Source organism: Ischnura elegans, chromosome 4 (assembly GCF_921293095.1).
Source record: "Ischnura elegans chromosome 4, ioIscEleg1.1, whole genome shotgun sequence".
NCBI lineage: Eukaryota > Metazoa > Arthropoda > Insecta > Odonata > Coenagrionidae > Ischnura > Ischnura elegans.
The window spans coordinates 69,564,439-69,581,943 of record NC_060249.1 but is presented as its reverse complement, the minus strand read 5'-3'; the positions used below and the strand labels follow the sequence as shown (position 1 = coordinate 69,581,943).

The following is a 17,505-nucleotide window of genomic DNA, read 5'->3' as shown; positions in this document are numbered from 1 at the left end:
TATGATGCGGAAAGTGATAGGAGAGGTAAAGCCTTAGTAATTTTCCATACACAATTCTCATTTCTCCCATCTGGTTTACTGATTCATTATCAAGGGTACAACTGCAACAATAATGACATTGCAGCTGTGAAAACTGATTATGTTCATTCACTGAACCATTTTCGACCCTTAATGTGTCATTATATTGTTGGAGTTTTACCCTTGATAAGTGCACAGTAAGCCAATTCGTAGAATAAACCCTTTGTTGGGTAGAAAATAGCAAACTCATAACCACTCCCATCATCGGTAAAATTCCATAAAGCTGAGTCAGCAAAGTATATGAACACATCCATGCCAGCAGTGGATTTTTTCAGGATCATGTGACCAAGCAGCAATCCAGTCATTATACCCATCCCTTGGAAAACCCAAAAAGTTTTCACCGGCAGGGAAAGCATACGATTATTTTCAATGGGAATGTTTCAATTAACAACAACTGAATTGGCAAGTTTACCAGTAAGTACAAAAAATTAAACATGCTCAGCATGACTCCCGCAAAATTTTTGAACCAAATCTTGTGTTTGAATAGGCGTACTCCATGGTAGATGTTTAGCTTGGAGGCGGCTGCTATATGGCTAATCAAAAAGGAAGGAAATGGAGAGCATTTAGACGACATCCTGCAGAGCTAATCAGAATTACAGGAGAGAAGACTTTAAACTCAGCTGTATAAAGCTTTTGGTGAGATGTATTCAACAGGAGATAGACCAAATGGCTTTTCAAGAAGAACAGCATTCCTATTCCCAAAAAGAAGAGAGAAGTGTGATGAAGAGTGTAGGACCTTAAGCCTGATGACAAATACTTCAAAGATACTGACAAGAATCGTCTTCAGAAGAATAGAACCAAGAGCACAATAAATTCGGGATGAGGGCCAATTCGGATATAAGAAAAAGCAAGGGCACAGGAGAAGCAATTTTGTCCTTTAAGCTGCTGAAAGAGAAGAGAATGGAGAAGAACAAACCAACTTTCATAGCATCTGTTAACCTGGAGATGCCCTATGACATGTGGAATGGATTTAATGTTTGGATTATAGAGAAATTAATGGAAGAGCAGGCAAATAATTACTTGAGTGACTCTATGCTTGGTTAGAGGAAAGGGAAGTCAACCGGTGATGCGATACCAATGATGAGAATACTAGTAAAGAGGAACCTATAAAGGAGTATGACAGGTATGTACAGGCCCGTCGCGAGGGCGGGGCAACCAGGGCATTTTGCCCTGGGCGCAGCAAGTTGGGGGCGCACCGTGCTCGCCGACTAAATTTTTTTAAATTTTGACTAACAACGTTATCCGCTTTGTGGCGCTCTCAGCTCTCTTCAACACAGCGAAAGAGCTCCTTTACTTTCATAATCAATAAAATATCTTTATTATGAAAATGTTTTCAATTATATTTTCAAATCTCCCGATTGCAGATATAACAATGTTATGGGGTGGGGGGGGGGATCCCAGTTTGCCCCGGGTGCCAGATCAGCTAGCGACGGGCCTCGGTATGTACATGCATTTGCTTAGTCTATTTGAAAAAGCATTTGACAAAGTGGACTGGGTAAAGCTAAAGAGTAGTCTCATGATCATATAGGTGAAGACTGGGTATATGATTCATTTTTAATCTGTATGTGGCTCAAACTGCACTAGAGTGAAGATATCCCGATCAAGTATAAGCGAGGGCAAGCATAGGCAGAGGGTTGAGACAAGGCTATATCCACTAATACCCTTGCTAATTAGTGCTTATATGTGAAAGATGGTAAGGTAGGTGAGGGAAGAGTTAGATGCTGAAATTAAATGGGAAGGGATTTATGCTGAAATCAGTGAGGTTTGCCGATGAGCAGGCTCTCTCGATAAGCTAGTTATGGAGGGCTCATAGGCACTGATGGATAGAAGATTAATCACATCGTCGTAGACTAAAGTCGATGTTGCGTAAAGCTTTTAGAAGGAAGATCCATTATTAAAGCAGATGATTTAAACTTGGCAAGTAGAAAAACTTTACCATTTGGTCAGCTCTTAAGAGAAAAGCAGGCAAAACAGTAGAGATTTCTGGATGAGAATAGGATATATATACTGAATACTGTTATGCAAATGGATTGTTAACTTAAAGGGCATACAAGTGTGTATAACTGAACAGTGTATTCCTAATGCAACTGAAATCACACACTATATTCCATTAATGGTCCTTTAAAAATGTTACAGGATATCAAAATTTTTATATTTTTGGCATGAGTTATACAATTATACAAGCTTGCATGAGCACTGTGTTACTAATGATGCCCAACATTAAATGTCTTATCTATTGAGCTCCTGGGAGTTTTACGGAAAAAGTTCACTTACTCGAGAGAATAAAATAATGAAGGCTTTCTAGCTTACATTTGAAAGTTTATCTCCGTAAAGCCTCAAAATGTCTCAATGCAAGGTGCTGCAAGGAAAGTAAGGATAATAGTCATATTTTCATTATTTTAGAAGAAGTATAAAATAGATTACCCTTGTCTATGACATTGAATAAATTCGGAAAAAACACGTTCCCGCCAGGAGAGAAACAAGCTCGCCGCAAAATTAAAAAAAATGAACGTCGAATTTTACGAAATTTGGCTCCATGGATGGCAGAGAAAAAGACTCAGAATGAGGTTGACTGTAATATCTCATTTTCTGTTATTTCTTCGCTCAAGGTGGAATTCTTATATTTATTAATGTGGAAAACTTAAATCAATAGTTAGATGGCATCCTCTAAAAGGGCAATTCGGTGAATATGGAAGGTAATTCTGCAAGTCAAACTTCGACCAAGTCACAGTCTACCTTGTCGGGGTTTGTTTATCGTCGTCCAGTCAGTGCTTCATCTTCAAGAAATCTCATTTCCCCATCACCCAGAATCCCTAGGCCTCTGGCTACAATGTAAGTTTCAGTTTTATAGTTTTTATGCCCTATCATTTACCAATGAGGTATTAATATATAATATGATGTACCTGACTGCAATGGAACCGTTCTGAGCGCAATGCATGTCTTCTTGTGGAAAATTCGTGGCTTTTCAAAACTTTTAATTGTAAATGCTAATTACAAGAGACTTGAATATCAATAGTTTCCGTAAATTGTCATTCATAGTGCCTCATGTTAATGAAGGTAGAAAAGGAGAAGGATCTCATCGATAACCAAGCATTTTTCCTCTTCCGTATTTACAACAAGATGGGTGCTTTCCACATTTGAAATACTTATTGTCGCCCTCCCTTATCGATACCGATTGTAGTGTTCTTATTATTTATCTTATTAATCCTGGATTTTTCTGTTTCTGTGATAAATAGTTCACCGCAGGCGCATACATCAAATCAGCGTTACGCAGAAAATTCAAAATTTCAGCCTGTTCATTCCCAAGTGTTGAAGAACTCATCTGATGGACCCGGATATAAAGGTGTGTGGAGGATATTTGATGTATTTTATGACATATGAGGGAATGAATTCTATGTGGTGTTATATTTTTCAGCCAGTCCAAAGTGTAACTTTGAAACGGCATTTGTGGTCGATGAACTCGAGGATACGCACGCGTTGGAAATCAAGAGATTTCAAGTAATGGAAGATGATGGTGACAATATTTTTCCAAAAGGGAGGCCCAAAAGAATTTTGGACGACAGCATTGATGAAGGATCTTCAGTAAAAGATGATGATTCGGATTTTGAAGCGTCTGATTCTCTTCCTAGGAAAAAGAATCGTGAGCTTTCCATTGGTCCTGAGGTAAATGAGTTCTACAAGCTCTTTAATTATATTTAAATTTCTTTGTCCTTTCTAATTGGGTTTTTCAAAACCTGGGGTAAAACCAATCTTTATCCACCAAATTCCACCATCAAAAAAAACCTCATTCACAACTCTTGGCCACATTTTAATGTCCGCTGTGTGTATCTAACTACTATCTTTAGGGCTGGCCACAGTGTTTTTACTCTCTGACATTGCAAATATTTCAAGTATCTAACAGCAAATCTTAAATCTGGTTTTGATCCCATGAAAGTATATATTAGGTTTCCCATTGCTTTTTCAGTTGCTCATCTCCTGACTTTTCTTCTATCGGAAATGAATCCATTGGAGTAGCAAGTAGTTTGCACTCCTCCAGATAAAATATTTGTAAAACTACCTTTAAGTATGATTTGATGCTTTCCTAGCGAATAATGTGGGTAAACTCTTCTCGCAAATGCCACCGAGATACTTTTACCTACCTTTAAGTACTGTGATTGATCTATTTGGTGCTATCCTTTTTTTGTGTACCAAAATGCATAGTGGTCCTTCCATTATCCTAATTCTGGAAGTTTGTAGTTATATCTTATTTAAGGGTACATATTTAATTTCTCCTCCACATTTCTCAATACATACATGAATGCAAATCATCTACGCATAGCAGAATAAGGAGTTTCTTGCTTCTCTTCATTTGTGCGCTGTGTGAATCCTTGATTCTCCACAAGTATATGAACCAAATATTTTACGGTGCCATGATATATTTGGTTATTTATAGATATCGCCCAATACCACGGGGACTTTTTAAATTCATAAATTGATTTGTTGAGCTTTCATTTTTTCAACTTTGCCATTTCAATCTGTTTTTCCAAGAAACACACAATGCTTGATCTCAGAATACGAGACAGTATTTCAAGAATCCACTTGTTATTCTGTCCTCATATTTTTTTCTTCAGCTTGAAGAATTTACAGTACAGAGAGTGAGTTTTTTAGCCTGAAGGCCACTTGCCATGTGCTTTGTTATCCTCTTATGAAAAGCCTTTTTATTATCAATCACATCTGCTACATCTGGCCGAATTACTTCAGTTCATGTGCAGTACACTCCTGATTATCCGGGTTATGATGGGGAGGGGCGGCATGAATAATCGGAAAATACGGATAATCCGAACTTACCCTTTTATTTCCTGTTACTTTCATCATTTATGTAAATCAATCAGTCTATTATTATCTATGCACACTTTTTTTTTTTTTTTTTTCCTTTCTGGAATTATAAAGAGCTTTCTATTTGTGACTGTGATCTTTTTAGCGGTGTGTACGTTCCGTGTAATACCTGGTTTCTGAAAAACACGCGTTCATAGCCGCAAGACCACGGATTCGGAAACGTGGTTTGCACAAATGCTTTAAAATCGCTGTGCGGCTTCAGAAACGACACTGTCAGGCACCACGCTGAGTCTCTCACAAGTTGCCCACGATGCAGCTGCTGTGGGATGTGCATCCGTGGTCACCAAGCAGGATCGCACACCGCAATGCTTTAAATACAGGAGCATGGAACTCCTGTGATGGCTACAGGCACGCGATCACCCCATCACCCAGTAGTGGTTATGGGAAACCAGGGCTTATGGCAAACTGTCAACGCAAGCAAGTGCATGGCTATGACTCGTTATATCTCTATTTCCACTTCCCCCATTGCCTTCACTTCCACTCATCTGCCTCCACTATTCTCTTCCTCTCCAGTTTGACCTTGACTAGTAAACATGCCCGAGTGTGGCGAAATCTCCGGCTCCCTTGGGCTGTATTCAGCCATATGTGAATCCACGGCAAGGGGACTGCATAGAGGAGGCCCGATTCCATTCCATACAAGGCTGATTTCTGTTGCCACTTCGGTCGCATTTTAATCGACTTTCGAAAATGTCCGCGGCGTGGTGATGAGTGCAATGCGATCCACTATTTTCCAATATTTTGCTGTATTATCTTTGTAATTGCAAGGAATAGCATTGAAGAGTTATGAATTTCATTAATAACATCATCATGAATGTATATTTCGGTTGACAACCCTAATGATACCTTATTTACCCGTGAAACTCGGATCAATTTGTCCGTCAGCGACACGAGTGGCGACTTCTGTAAACCCATTTCAATGCACGGTTATTGACAACACTTTAAGAGGCCGACTTGAGGATCCTCTTTTCTAATATTCGTGATCCACGGTAATAATTGCGCTTTCGCGAGGTGGAATATACATTTATTGATCATGGATAAAAATTTTAGAAATTTACGATTGGCTAACCGTTGAAGGATCTTCTAAAATTACTCAAGAGATATTTTCCTACCACAGATTGTCGTTTGCATTGCTAGCTCAGACACCAAGTAAACTTTAAACGTTACTTGTCAGTAAGTATATAAAATAATTCCATTTTAGGAAGGGAATTGTAATGGAAATAATGGGTCCAGTGTAGCCATGCATTAAAATGCAAATATCCTGCTGCTTTTGAGTCCAATTTTATTTTTTTTTAAAGATAGCGGAAAACATTGAGTGTGAACTCATGCACGGATAAACCGCACCTGGATAATCAGGAGTCTGCTGTATTTTTCTTCTTCAAACTTATAATTCTTTGGTGAATCACAATCTTCTACGCCTGTATTGTTATTTTTGTTTAAATCACTTCTTCACTTTCAAAAAACATCACTGCAAAACTTCTTTTATTATTTTACAGGTTGAGATCCTTGGTCCTTCCCCAAAAGCAAACACAAATAGCAACCATAGATTGAAAAACCTTGTCTCTCTGGAAGAGGCAAAATATGTTCAAGGAAACAAAGATACAGCCAAAACAGGTATTGTGAGCATTTCATACCCTATTTATAGGAAGTGTACAAAATTATATGAAATGAAATGTATGTATTTGATTTATGATTCAATTTGGTCTGATTTCTAAGTTATGTTATTTCTAAGTCATGTTTACGGTACTGTGTAAAATAGTACAGATGTGGAAAGTCCTTACTAAATCTCTGTGCTCACAAAGGCTCTAAAGAATCCTACACTCTAAGTAGCTTCAGCAGATTACATGTTATAAATCATGAAAATTTAGAAATTGTTTCTAGAATTTCCATCTCCTTCGATCTACAACCTTGCTGTGGTGGAAAGAATTGTGTGTTCTAATGGCCTTAACAGCTGTACTGGCTGGAGTAAGTCCTTATTACTTACAGTACAGGCTCCCTTATTCCACTTTGGTGGTGGTAGGGTAATTCCCTCGCTTGCCAAACTAGAGGTCATGGGTTTGAATCCTACCTGGGTGAGTTTCCACCATGCAGGGCATGGATGGATGTGGATGAATGTCCAAAATATCAAATGTAAGAGAGGGCTATATTGTCCTAATTATACATATTTAACAGAGAGACTCCCTTTGGGTTACAATGGAATTGTAGTAGCTGAGCAAAATGTAGTGCTCATGATGTCTCCTGAAAAACCTTATAGAGGTGAATGGGGGGAAAATTACCACCCTTGAAATAATCAACGCTGCAAAAATCTTCACTATGTATGTAAAGGTGTACCTCAGTCATTTTGAGCTTAAACAAATCTTTGATTCTTTAGTGCAAATTTGTATGGTTGAATGTTGCGATAATGTTGCAATAAGGGATAGTGTTATGCTTGATGAATGTTGATTCACATGTATATTGATCCTTTCTGTTAAAGATTTTAAATGATCACCCTTCGTCAGTGTAATATGCATATTTTGATTTTTTTGTGTCATATTCATGAGAAGGTCTGAAGTACAAAAAAATTCTCTCTGAAAGATATGGGAGTTTCAAAATGGCCAATTTATGGAATTACTGCATTTAGTTACATAGTTTTATCATGATAAATCATTTCTCCTGTCTTTATCAATGCCGAAGTTTTTTCAATGTTTTATATAAAGTATGCTAATCTTCCTTTTTAAAATTTTCTTATAGCCATTGTTGAAGTAAAAATTTGCATGTTGTGATGTAATTTTCTTGTGATATTTCAGACAGCCCTCCAGGTACAGTGGAAGCACAGGGTACCCCTGATCGCAATAATATTAAAATGAAAACATGGCTCAGGGGTATTAATGACCTATTTTCCCAAAATACCTTTTCCACTAAGGTGAGAATTACGTCATATGTCAAAGTGAATACACTGGCAGATTTATGGGGGATCACAGGAGTCATTATTACCCCCTCCCCGCCCAAATTTTATAAAAAAAAATATTAATTGAAGACTTCTTCTATGTGTAATTGTCTAAAATGTTAAATTTAATCTGTTGTTAATGAATAAAATTTAAATTCTAGCCTCCAAAATCAATTAAAAATGGGTATTTAAAAAAATTTTACACGACAGAATACCTCTCTCTCCTGCAGGTATTCCATACTTCCTGGTCCCAGGTCTTAATCCCTTCCCCCTCAAATTTGTTGTTGAATCTTCCTCTGAGTGAATTTTATGCATTAAATGTAATTAATACCCTTTAATAAGGAGAGTTAAGATTTTTAATATACATGTCTATTTTTTGCAGATGTCTCACAGTGATTTAATTCAATGTGAGAGTGAATTCAATGAAATTTACCTGAAGATTATCGAAAAATCTGCAGAAATATTGGAAAAAATACCAGTACGTGCTTTGAATAAAATAACAAGACTGGATTCTTCAATATTTATTGAAATGAAGTGCCTTCGAAAGAGAGTTGCTGCCAGCAAGAGACTGATTAAAGGCTACATTAAAAGTAAAGAAATACCTGGCAGTATCGAACCTGCATCTGTGGAATGGCCAGTGGAAGAAACAGTCAATAGGCCGTCTAAAAACTGTGATAGAGGGGAGAGTAGTCAGCCTTATTTTCCTAACAGGACCAGTGGTGCGATGTCTAATGACCTTGCTCATGCTCATAGTGAACCTCTACCTTTCTCTCCAAAAGCTTTATTTCAACCAAAGAAAACTGTTCCGAAAAGTCCATCACTGCTTGAAATGAAAGGCAGGACTCACTCTGTGAAAAGTGGGAATATTTGTCATTCTAGTGTGGATTCAAGTGCATTTCAGGAATCTGGCAGGACTTGCGTTGATGTGAGTGGTGCTCTTAATAGTGTTAGGGAAGTTTCATCAAATGCTTCTGTAGGAGTTTTCAAATTTAAAACACCAACATTAAAGACCCAAAACAGACTATCTCTCTCATCAGAATCTTCTACACCTGATGAGCCCTCTAGAGAAAGAGTTCCTCCAATAAATGCTGGAGATGTGTGTAGTGCAGCAAACAGCCAATCATTCACTAACACTGTCCGAAGTGCTGGTTGGAAAGTTTCAGATAATTCCCCATGCAATTCTCCAAGGAAGAAGTATGGTGTAGGGTTCTCTGGTCAACGTCCTGGTGAGTAGTAAAATTAATCATGTTATTTATCAAATTTTCATGCTTCAATTGCATGATTACATAGCTGCACATCTTTTATTTTCTTTTCATGAGCTTACAAATTTATGATTATGGTTCTTTGATAAACAAGGTACTGTCCTTGCAAAAAGTCAAATATCCAACACCACTAGAATAATGAAAATAGCTGAGGTTTCTTCGATAACAATTTGTAGATCCAAGTACAATAATTACTAAGTTCTGCTTTGGGAAGTTCCTTCCTCTATTGTCTGTACTCCTATGTCAATACATTGAGAAGTTCTTGACAAATAGTGGCCTAAGTGGAGTTCCTATTTTCCAAGCGTCAAATATCGTGACTTTTTTCAAAGACACGATATGATTAATTTCCTATGATTTCAAGTTCATGGTATTAAATCAGAGTAGTTACAGAGATACAGCTATTCAAATTTGGATATCTTGACTTTGTGCTAGGACAGGAATCATGTGGAAACTAGATATGCATAGTGGAGTCCTTCTTGTGCTCATGGCCCTTGAATACACAGGATGCTTGTGAGTGTAAGAGAGGGTACTTCTGATGAGAAATCTTTTAGGGGAAGGCACACCTCTCCCTTCAATTCGTTCTGCGGAAAGGAATTGGATGAATGGGGTAGGATGGCCAGAGTGAAGTGAAAGGAATAACTTTTGGGCCTGCCTTTGGATGTTTACCTAACTCAGTAAAAGCAGTGATATTTGCAGCAAATAGATTGAGGTCCTGTGAGAAACATGAGAGGGAGGGCTGTCATCCATTTCACCAAAACCTCGGAAACATCCATTCACAAGCATACATTCATATTCGCCCAGGTAAATTAAAGGTTTCTGGGCATGGTTCATGAGCTCCTGAATGGACTCTCCCTGGGTACATGCATGGAGTATTAGCACTCGCAGGGGCGGATCCAGGATTTCTTTCTGGGGGAGCACAAGGATACCTCGTAATACAAAACAAACGTAATGATAATGGGACCCTATTAAAAATCTTGCATATTTTTTAAGGGTCTGGGGGGGCACGTGGAGGTTCTGCCTAGATCCACCTATGAGCACTCAGTGTCCTTTGACAGCAGCAGAGGAATTTCTTCCTGTATGTGACTGTTCTCTAATTGCTCAGACTCAGCACTTGGTCATCTCCCTTGAGTCTGGTCAGTGCATTCCAAGTACTCCTAGGTGGTTGTCCTACAATTTTAGAGTAAATCAATTTTTTAAGAGGGTATAGCTTCATAATTTGACAGTTCAAAGCTAGTTTTATTCTTAATTTCCATGGTAATGACAAGGGAACCAATTGTAAAGATTTATGAAGAGAATTTTATGCATTTATTATTGTTGGAAATAATTTCTTTTTCTCAGAATACTAGCGTATTTACCCAAAACGAAATTAAGTGGTGAAACATATTTTTTATCAGTCAAGATGTGTTTCAAATTCTTTCATATTTAATGAAAAATGCCAGTGTCAAAGCTCAAGGGTAGTTTGAGGGACAGAGGATGTCCAAAATGATGTCAGTACATGTAACATTTATGTATTATGCATGTGAGCTACCTCTTATATCTTATGGTTATAAGAAATCAGGAAAGCCTTTTATCATAATTTTCCCTATAGCACATTGCGTTGTGGTGTTTGAAGGTTTAGGAGTCTGGCTGCCATCAGACTTCCAAGTGACTAAGTGGTGTATATGCAAATGAACATCTTCTTCTACACATTTGCATCCAACGTAATGTCATTCTTGAACACTAATACATAGTCTCTTGAATTCTTCCACGTCACAGTGCATGACCCAGTGAGGGCAAGGATATTAAAAGAGTTTGATTCAAGACTAACCAAATAGTATTTATAGTACTAGTAGTAATAGTACTAATCATTGCTTTATAATCCTCACATAGTGAATGAGTTTGTTTTTTTAGTCCCAGTTGACTAGAATACCATCGTGAATTCATTACGCTTTGACACCATAAAGTACCCTCTCATAGGTACTATGTGTCAAAATAATTTTAAATCAGAGCCTGTGGTAGATTTTTTATGGTGTCTCCCAAATAGAACGTATTAAAATATGTAATGTAATTTTCACATTCTAATTTTTTGTGGTGGTACCTGTAAAAGTTAAAAAAATTTTAAAGTTTCATTTTTAGGAACAATAAAAATAAGTGTATAACAGGTTCTGGCTTCAAAATTTTTATAGGTTATTTGTAATTAAATATGATGGATTTTTAATCATTTCTTCTCCTCAAAAAATATATTTATTGCTTTCAACTTCAAAATCAGACACTAAATATTACAATGAAGGAAAACCCATTCCAAATTATTAATTACTGTGTTATAGCCCTTCATATGCATTGGATGACGACTTTCTAAGGCAGATTTAGTGTAGGGGTACAAAGTGGACATGAATCTGCCCTAGAAAGAATATAAAATAGACAAGAATGCTTAAAAGAATGGACAAGATTTTTAATATGGTTATCATTATGTTCACCTTTTTGTGTATTACGGAGCTTCCATCATTTAATTTCATAATAATAACTTTCATACTAAAATAAAGAGAACATTTCATACAGTAATTGTTGTATGTTGTTTTTGATCTCAAATATGAGTGGAGCGTTTGCCTGTCAGAACCTTGTGCCCCTCTCCCCCACCAGAAAAAAACCCGGATCTGCCCTTGACAAATTCTACATATTTCAATATGTAATAAAATTCTAAACCTTAATTGAGAAAAAGAAGTTACTTCCAACGCTTGTGAATGCAGAAAATATGCTGTTCTGATGTTGAAAATGGCTGTCAAAAATGATTTTTTTTCCAAATTGGTTGAGCAACTAATTCAGCAGTTTTTTGGCTGCCTCATGCTTGAATGTGACTTGGTGGGAGCTCCTCTGATTGGTGGGAGCTCCTAGGGAATTAAAATATTTGTGCCAAAGGGCCAATGATGCATTGCCAGAAGGTTTTAAAGCTTTACCTCAGTGCTAGTTCTTTCAGGGGGGATCACATATGTTTTGCATCAGTCCACTCCTATGCTCCGCAAGAGCTCTGAGTGCTCACTCACCCTGAATGCAACCATTTATTGTGTTGCACATACTTTTTTGTGCTAGTTTAATTGAACCTAAGTTTTTGTACAGATAAACAGTTTACTCATTGTCAGTATAAATAGTTACTGAACTGAAAACTTCTTTCCATAGTAGGAGACGAAAAAGTGAAAAACTCTAGTTGGAATGTTGGCTCTCAGTTTATCGATCAGGAATGTTCACAAGGACAAACAGAAGAGTGTAATGATTATGGATCAATGATAGATGAAGCTACGCAACCACAGGACATAATATATCAAGATCCATTGCAAAGAGGTATTCATTAGAAATTTGTTGATTCATTTTAACAACCCTTTAATATTCATGTAGCATTTATATGTATATTTTAAAATGCCTAATTGCAAGCATGTATGTTCATTTTTAAGATATTTTCCTCTCTAGTTCCTGCCAAGCCCAGTGAGGATTCAATTAACTACTCAAATTCGTTGTATACTCCTAAACCAATGAAAATATCTCCAAGTAAGAAGAACTCAGCTGCTCAGTTCCGCAGTAATATGAGGAACGACGGTGCTGGAGGAGAGTTTTCTGGCAAAAATTACGCACACTCAAAAGATTTGCTAAAAGTAAGTTAAATTATGATTTACTTTTTTCCCGTCTGTAGAATTGTTTTTTGATGTGTTTTGCTGCATATGAATAGTAGCTAAATTTAATTTCAAATTTTAGATTGCCAGCCTCGGTGGTGGCGGGGTAAAGTCCTCGCCTGCCAAACAGTAGGTTGCGGGTTCGAGTCCTGCCTGGGTTTATTATCCCTATCCTGGGCATGGTTGTTTGTGTATGTTTAAATTGTTAACATGTTAATAACCCTGATGTAAAAGGCACCGTATAGAGCTATTTTCGGTGGAATGGATATTTAAAAATATTATGTCACTATTAACAGTCCTTTTTCCTTTCCATTCCTATTCTGAGGCACGTGTGGCACTTGTGTTGAAAATCATCATGAAAAGGAAACAGGAACAGAATAGGATTGCTTTCTATTTTCATTCTGATCCTAAAGGCCGTTTTACACGGTACACGGAATTGCGCAGGTTAGAGCTGCATTAATTTCTAAAATGGCGTGGAATTGCGCGAATGCATGAACGAAATTAGAACAGGGGCTATTTTGCCATCTCGCATCCACGCATTCTCGCATGTGTTCTAGCAATTCACCGCATTACACAACGCAATTTTGATTGCGCCTTCACACGTACGTCAGACTGCACAATTCCGTGTACCGTGTAAAACGGCCTTAAAGCAATCATTGGCTAAGCTTGATTGTCACATCATCGACAGGCTTCAGGAATGGAAAGGAGAAGGGAGTGTGTAATTCAAAGGAGGCACTCAACCATGTCATACTCTCTTGGAATTCGTCACTCAATTCATATATATTGTGTCTTCTATGCTTCAAATAGAAAAGTGGATATGGAGAGTTTTATGTATTCAGGATAATATCAGCTTTTTTATTTCTTTCATCCTTGGAATAATTAATCATTGAGTTCCTATATTTTTAATTGATAATTTTCATATATGCTCCGTAGTGGACCCTGAGAAGTAACTGGTAAGGAAAATAACAAAAACACCATATCTTGAATATATCCATGCTTTTTTCATGGGATCAAAAATGAAATAATTTGGGCAGTTCAATTTTTGCCTTTTTAATGTTGAACCAATTTTTTTTTCTTTTACGCCATGCCATCAGAGCTGAATGTCACATGAGTTATGATTGCCTGCTTGTGCTATTACTACTCCCTCAACTTCATCAATATTTGTTTGTTGTTATGGACTGGATCATCTGCACATTGCTCTGTTCTTGGGTATTGTTTTAATCTATTACCAGAAGACCACTAATTTACCTGTGACTTCATGTTGTTCTTTCAATTTCTTGATAGATATTCCATGAGAAGTTCGGACTTCATTCATTCCGGCCAAATCAACTAGAAGCTATTAATGCTGCATTATTGGGTTATGACTGCTTTATCTTGATGCCCACTGGGGGTGGCAAATCTCTCTGCTATCAGCTGCCAGCCCTTGTAACTCGTGGTGTTTCTATAGTTATTTCTCCACTGAAATCACTCATTCTGGATCAAGTGCAGAAGCTGAAATCTTTGGATGTAAGTTTTGAGTTTATCTATGCATCTCTGTATTGATGTGGAATAAGGGAATTTCCAGTTTGTATATTTTTTATATCAATTTTTTATTCAATCCAAAGTGTTTATATATTATTACTAATATTGAACTATAATTTTCTGTCATTTTATCTGTCCTCATGAATATACTCTAACAACATGGTATTGTTTTAGATTCCAGCCAGCCACATGTCTGGAGACATGCCTTTAGCAAAGCAAGATACAATATATGCGGAGCTTTGTAGGAAAGAGCCTGGTATGTGTTATCTTAATCTCAATTATGGTACAATTTGCTGATAAAAGTATCAGAACAAACTTATGAAATGGTTTTATGCCTTATATATTTCAATCATTCTTTTTCCAGGGTTAAAACTTTTATATGTCACTCCGGAGAAAATCAGTGCTAGCCCTCGACTTTTGGACACATTGCAGAGCCTTTATAACCGTGGAATGTTGGCCCGTTTTATAATTGATGAAGCTCACTGTGTATCACAGTGGGGCCATGACTTTAGGTTTGTATACTTGTAAATTAATGTGGTTTATAGGCAAAATGACGTAGAACTGCTGTTTATATTTCAACTATGTAGTACCATTTAGAAGGTTTCATTAAGTATTGTGTTGAACAGGAGTTGTGAGGGCTATGGAGGGCCTTTTCTATTTATTGTGTTTGTTATGACATGAGGAATTGCCGAAGACCCCATGTGTGGATGACTTGGTATGAGTGAGCAAGCGGATGATGCAAGGTTCCCCTGCTGCCTGTCGCACCCCCATTTTTATTCCCCTGTGAGTGATCTAACTTGATGCCCGAAGTTTTGAAAATCCAAGTTGACCGTAACCATCAGTGACAACAGTCATTGCGCTTGCAAAAAAACCTCACCCCCACCCCTAATAGAACGTAAGTGTCGCCCCTTGCCATGCTTTCCCCTTCTTCCACCTCTCTTCACTCTTTACTCCTCTCTAAAAAGGATAAAAAGGGTGGTTTTGGGAGGAAATAAGGGAGAGAGAGAGAACCGGGCAAGGAGGCAGAATAGTATCAGGAGTGCTTTAGCCAGTTAAGGTACCAAGGCATCTTTCCCCTCTGTGGAAATTTATGGACTATACAAGATAGTGTGGACTGATGAGCATATTATGCAACTATAGTTTGGTATAGTCCACAAATTTCCACTAAAGGGAAAAATGCCTCCGTAGCTTAACTGGCTAAAGCACAAGATCGGAAATCAAGGGATCAGTGTTTGAATCCCGGTCAAGGCGAATGATTTTTTTCTCTGTGGAATTTTCGCACACTTTGTGGATTGCGGGTTACTCCGTATAGTTATCACCATGGCTAGTCCCGGTATGCTTAAATTAGTACCAGGAGGCTGAACACTGGTGTTTCTCTGGAAATTGTGGGCTGACAAGGCTGGGGAGAGGAGAAAGACGGCTCGTAAACTCTGCACCCAGAGACTGTGCCAAGCTGTCTGAGCAGAGTCCAGCATACTGCCACAAACCATCACTAGATGCAGTCAGCAACATAGAAGAGAAGTTTGAGCATTTTAATTTTTGTCTTGTGACCCCCACTTGTGAATATGGTGTAATACTTATTGTGCTCTAATCCAGTGACCAAGATTACATATCATTTGTTTTCCCCTTACCCCCCTTTTTTGTCCCTTACATATAATTACAGTGTTTATGAGTGTATGTGCTGGCACATGGGATTTTACACTTGTCCTTCATGAGCCATGCATCTCTAACCGTCCAACTTTTGAGTTCCCCTTTGATCATAGTATCCTAATGAGGGGATTACAATATTGAGTTACTTTCCAGTAATGACAAGGTTAATGAGTGATTTGATTTTATTCTTTTTATTTGTCTACTGTTATGGCAGTTCGTTGGTACAATGTTTTATCATGAATTGCAGTTCTGTCATATTTCAGTCACATTTGAGTGATTTTCTTATTTATATTTACTATTAAGTCTACTTTTAACTGGAAGCTCATCAAGTTATGCTGAAAATTCTCAATTGTACACCCATCCACCCTCATACCCTTGTGAGGGTCATTGTCTGTACCTGTTTGTCCATGCTGCACACAAATCAATTTCAGGTGAGGGAGGTGTTACCACAGAAACCATGCGAAAGAGGTGGTAGTTGATGGGGTTTAAGAGGAATTTGAATACATTATGGACAAAGAGTAATATGTTAATGATATGTTGTAGTGTTAAAGGCACTTTGGAAGGTAATTTTAAAAATAACTATCAGCAAGAGGAAATTCGTGCATGAATATTATGGTGTGGTGTCTTTCAGTAGTACAAATGTGTGCAGTGTTTTAGCCTAGGGCCAGAATTATTATTTTTCCTGCATGATAACAATTATCTACCAAACGAAGTGGTTCTTCAAATCTGGAAAGTAAACATGTCTTAGTAAAATTAAGAACTTCCACCATATCGTGCCCAACATCATGCATGATAAAAATGTCTTTATTACAAAGAAAGTAAGCAAGAAAAATCAGTGGGCAAGATTATGGCTACCATCTTGTGGGATGGAAAAGGTGTCCTGCTGGTTAAGATAATGCCCTAGGGCACAAAAATCAACTCCAAGAAGTACTGTGAGACTGTCTGCAAACTTTGAAGGGCTATCCATAACAAATGACATGGTAGGTTGACAAAAGGCATTCAATTGCACCGGGACAATGCATGTCCAATTGTGTGCCCTCAAAACAACTTCACTCATTGAGTAATTTGAATGGAATGTGATCGATCACCCAATGTACAGTTCAGACATTGCCCCCTGAGACTATCATCTCTTTCAGGCCCCTAAAAAATAATTGGGAGGGTAAAAATCTGTAAACAACAATGTAGTTCAAGAAGTGGTTCTTTCCTAGCAATGGGAAGGCATTCAAGGAGGGAATACTAAAGTTCGTCTCGCAGTTGCAGAAAGTCATCAAGCACGAGGGTGACTACATCGAAAAATAGCTGAATGTTCAACCATGGTTTCTAACCATTTAATAAACATTAGCAATATAACTCATCAACTATGGAAAAAATATTTGATGGCCTCATATGCCCCTTGTATTTAATTGCAATTGTAATTTTCTGTTAGATGATTTAACTATTAACGTTTAACTCGTTTTAGTTTGCCATGTACATTCTCATTTCCCACATTCTTTCTGGACATTTTTCTCTCTTATTTTTTGGCTGATTAATTATTTACAAATGTCACTAAGCCAGT

General features: G+C 37.6%; 1 protein-coding gene across 3 annotated transcripts in view; it reads left to right on the top strand.

Annotated features, from left to right (window-relative positions):
• The first annotated feature begins 2,606 nt into the window (after positions 1–2,606).
• The window catches only part of LOC124157656 (Bloom syndrome protein homolog), a 43,657-nt gene continuing 28,758 nt past the window's right edge, over positions 2,607–17,505 (top strand). The window contains exons 1-12 of one of the 3 annotated variants that reach the window (XM_046532579.1): positions 2,614–2,645; positions 2,732–2,910; positions 3,315–3,421; positions 3,494–3,741; positions 6,447–6,564; positions 7,737–7,852; positions 8,259–9,102; positions 12,292–12,453; positions 12,580–12,761; positions 14,064–14,285; positions 14,475–14,556; positions 14,665–14,812. In XM_046532579.1, the coding sequence (XP_046388535.1) occupies positions 2,768–2,910; positions 3,315–3,421; positions 3,494–3,741; positions 6,447–6,564; positions 7,737–7,852; positions 8,259–9,102; positions 12,292–12,453; positions 12,580–12,761; positions 14,064–14,285; positions 14,475–14,556; positions 14,665–14,812 (2,372 nt within the window). In that variant the 5' untranslated portion in view covers positions 2,614–2,645; positions 2,732–2,767. Of the gene's footprint in view, positions 2,911–3,314; positions 3,422–3,493; positions 3,742–6,446; positions 6,565–7,736; positions 7,853–8,258; positions 9,103–12,291; positions 12,454–12,579; positions 12,762–14,063; positions 14,286–14,474; positions 14,557–14,664; positions 14,813–17,505 lie in introns of all 3 variants that reach the window. The other 2 variants (XM_046532580.1, XM_046532578.1) reach the window with 2 other exon arrangements.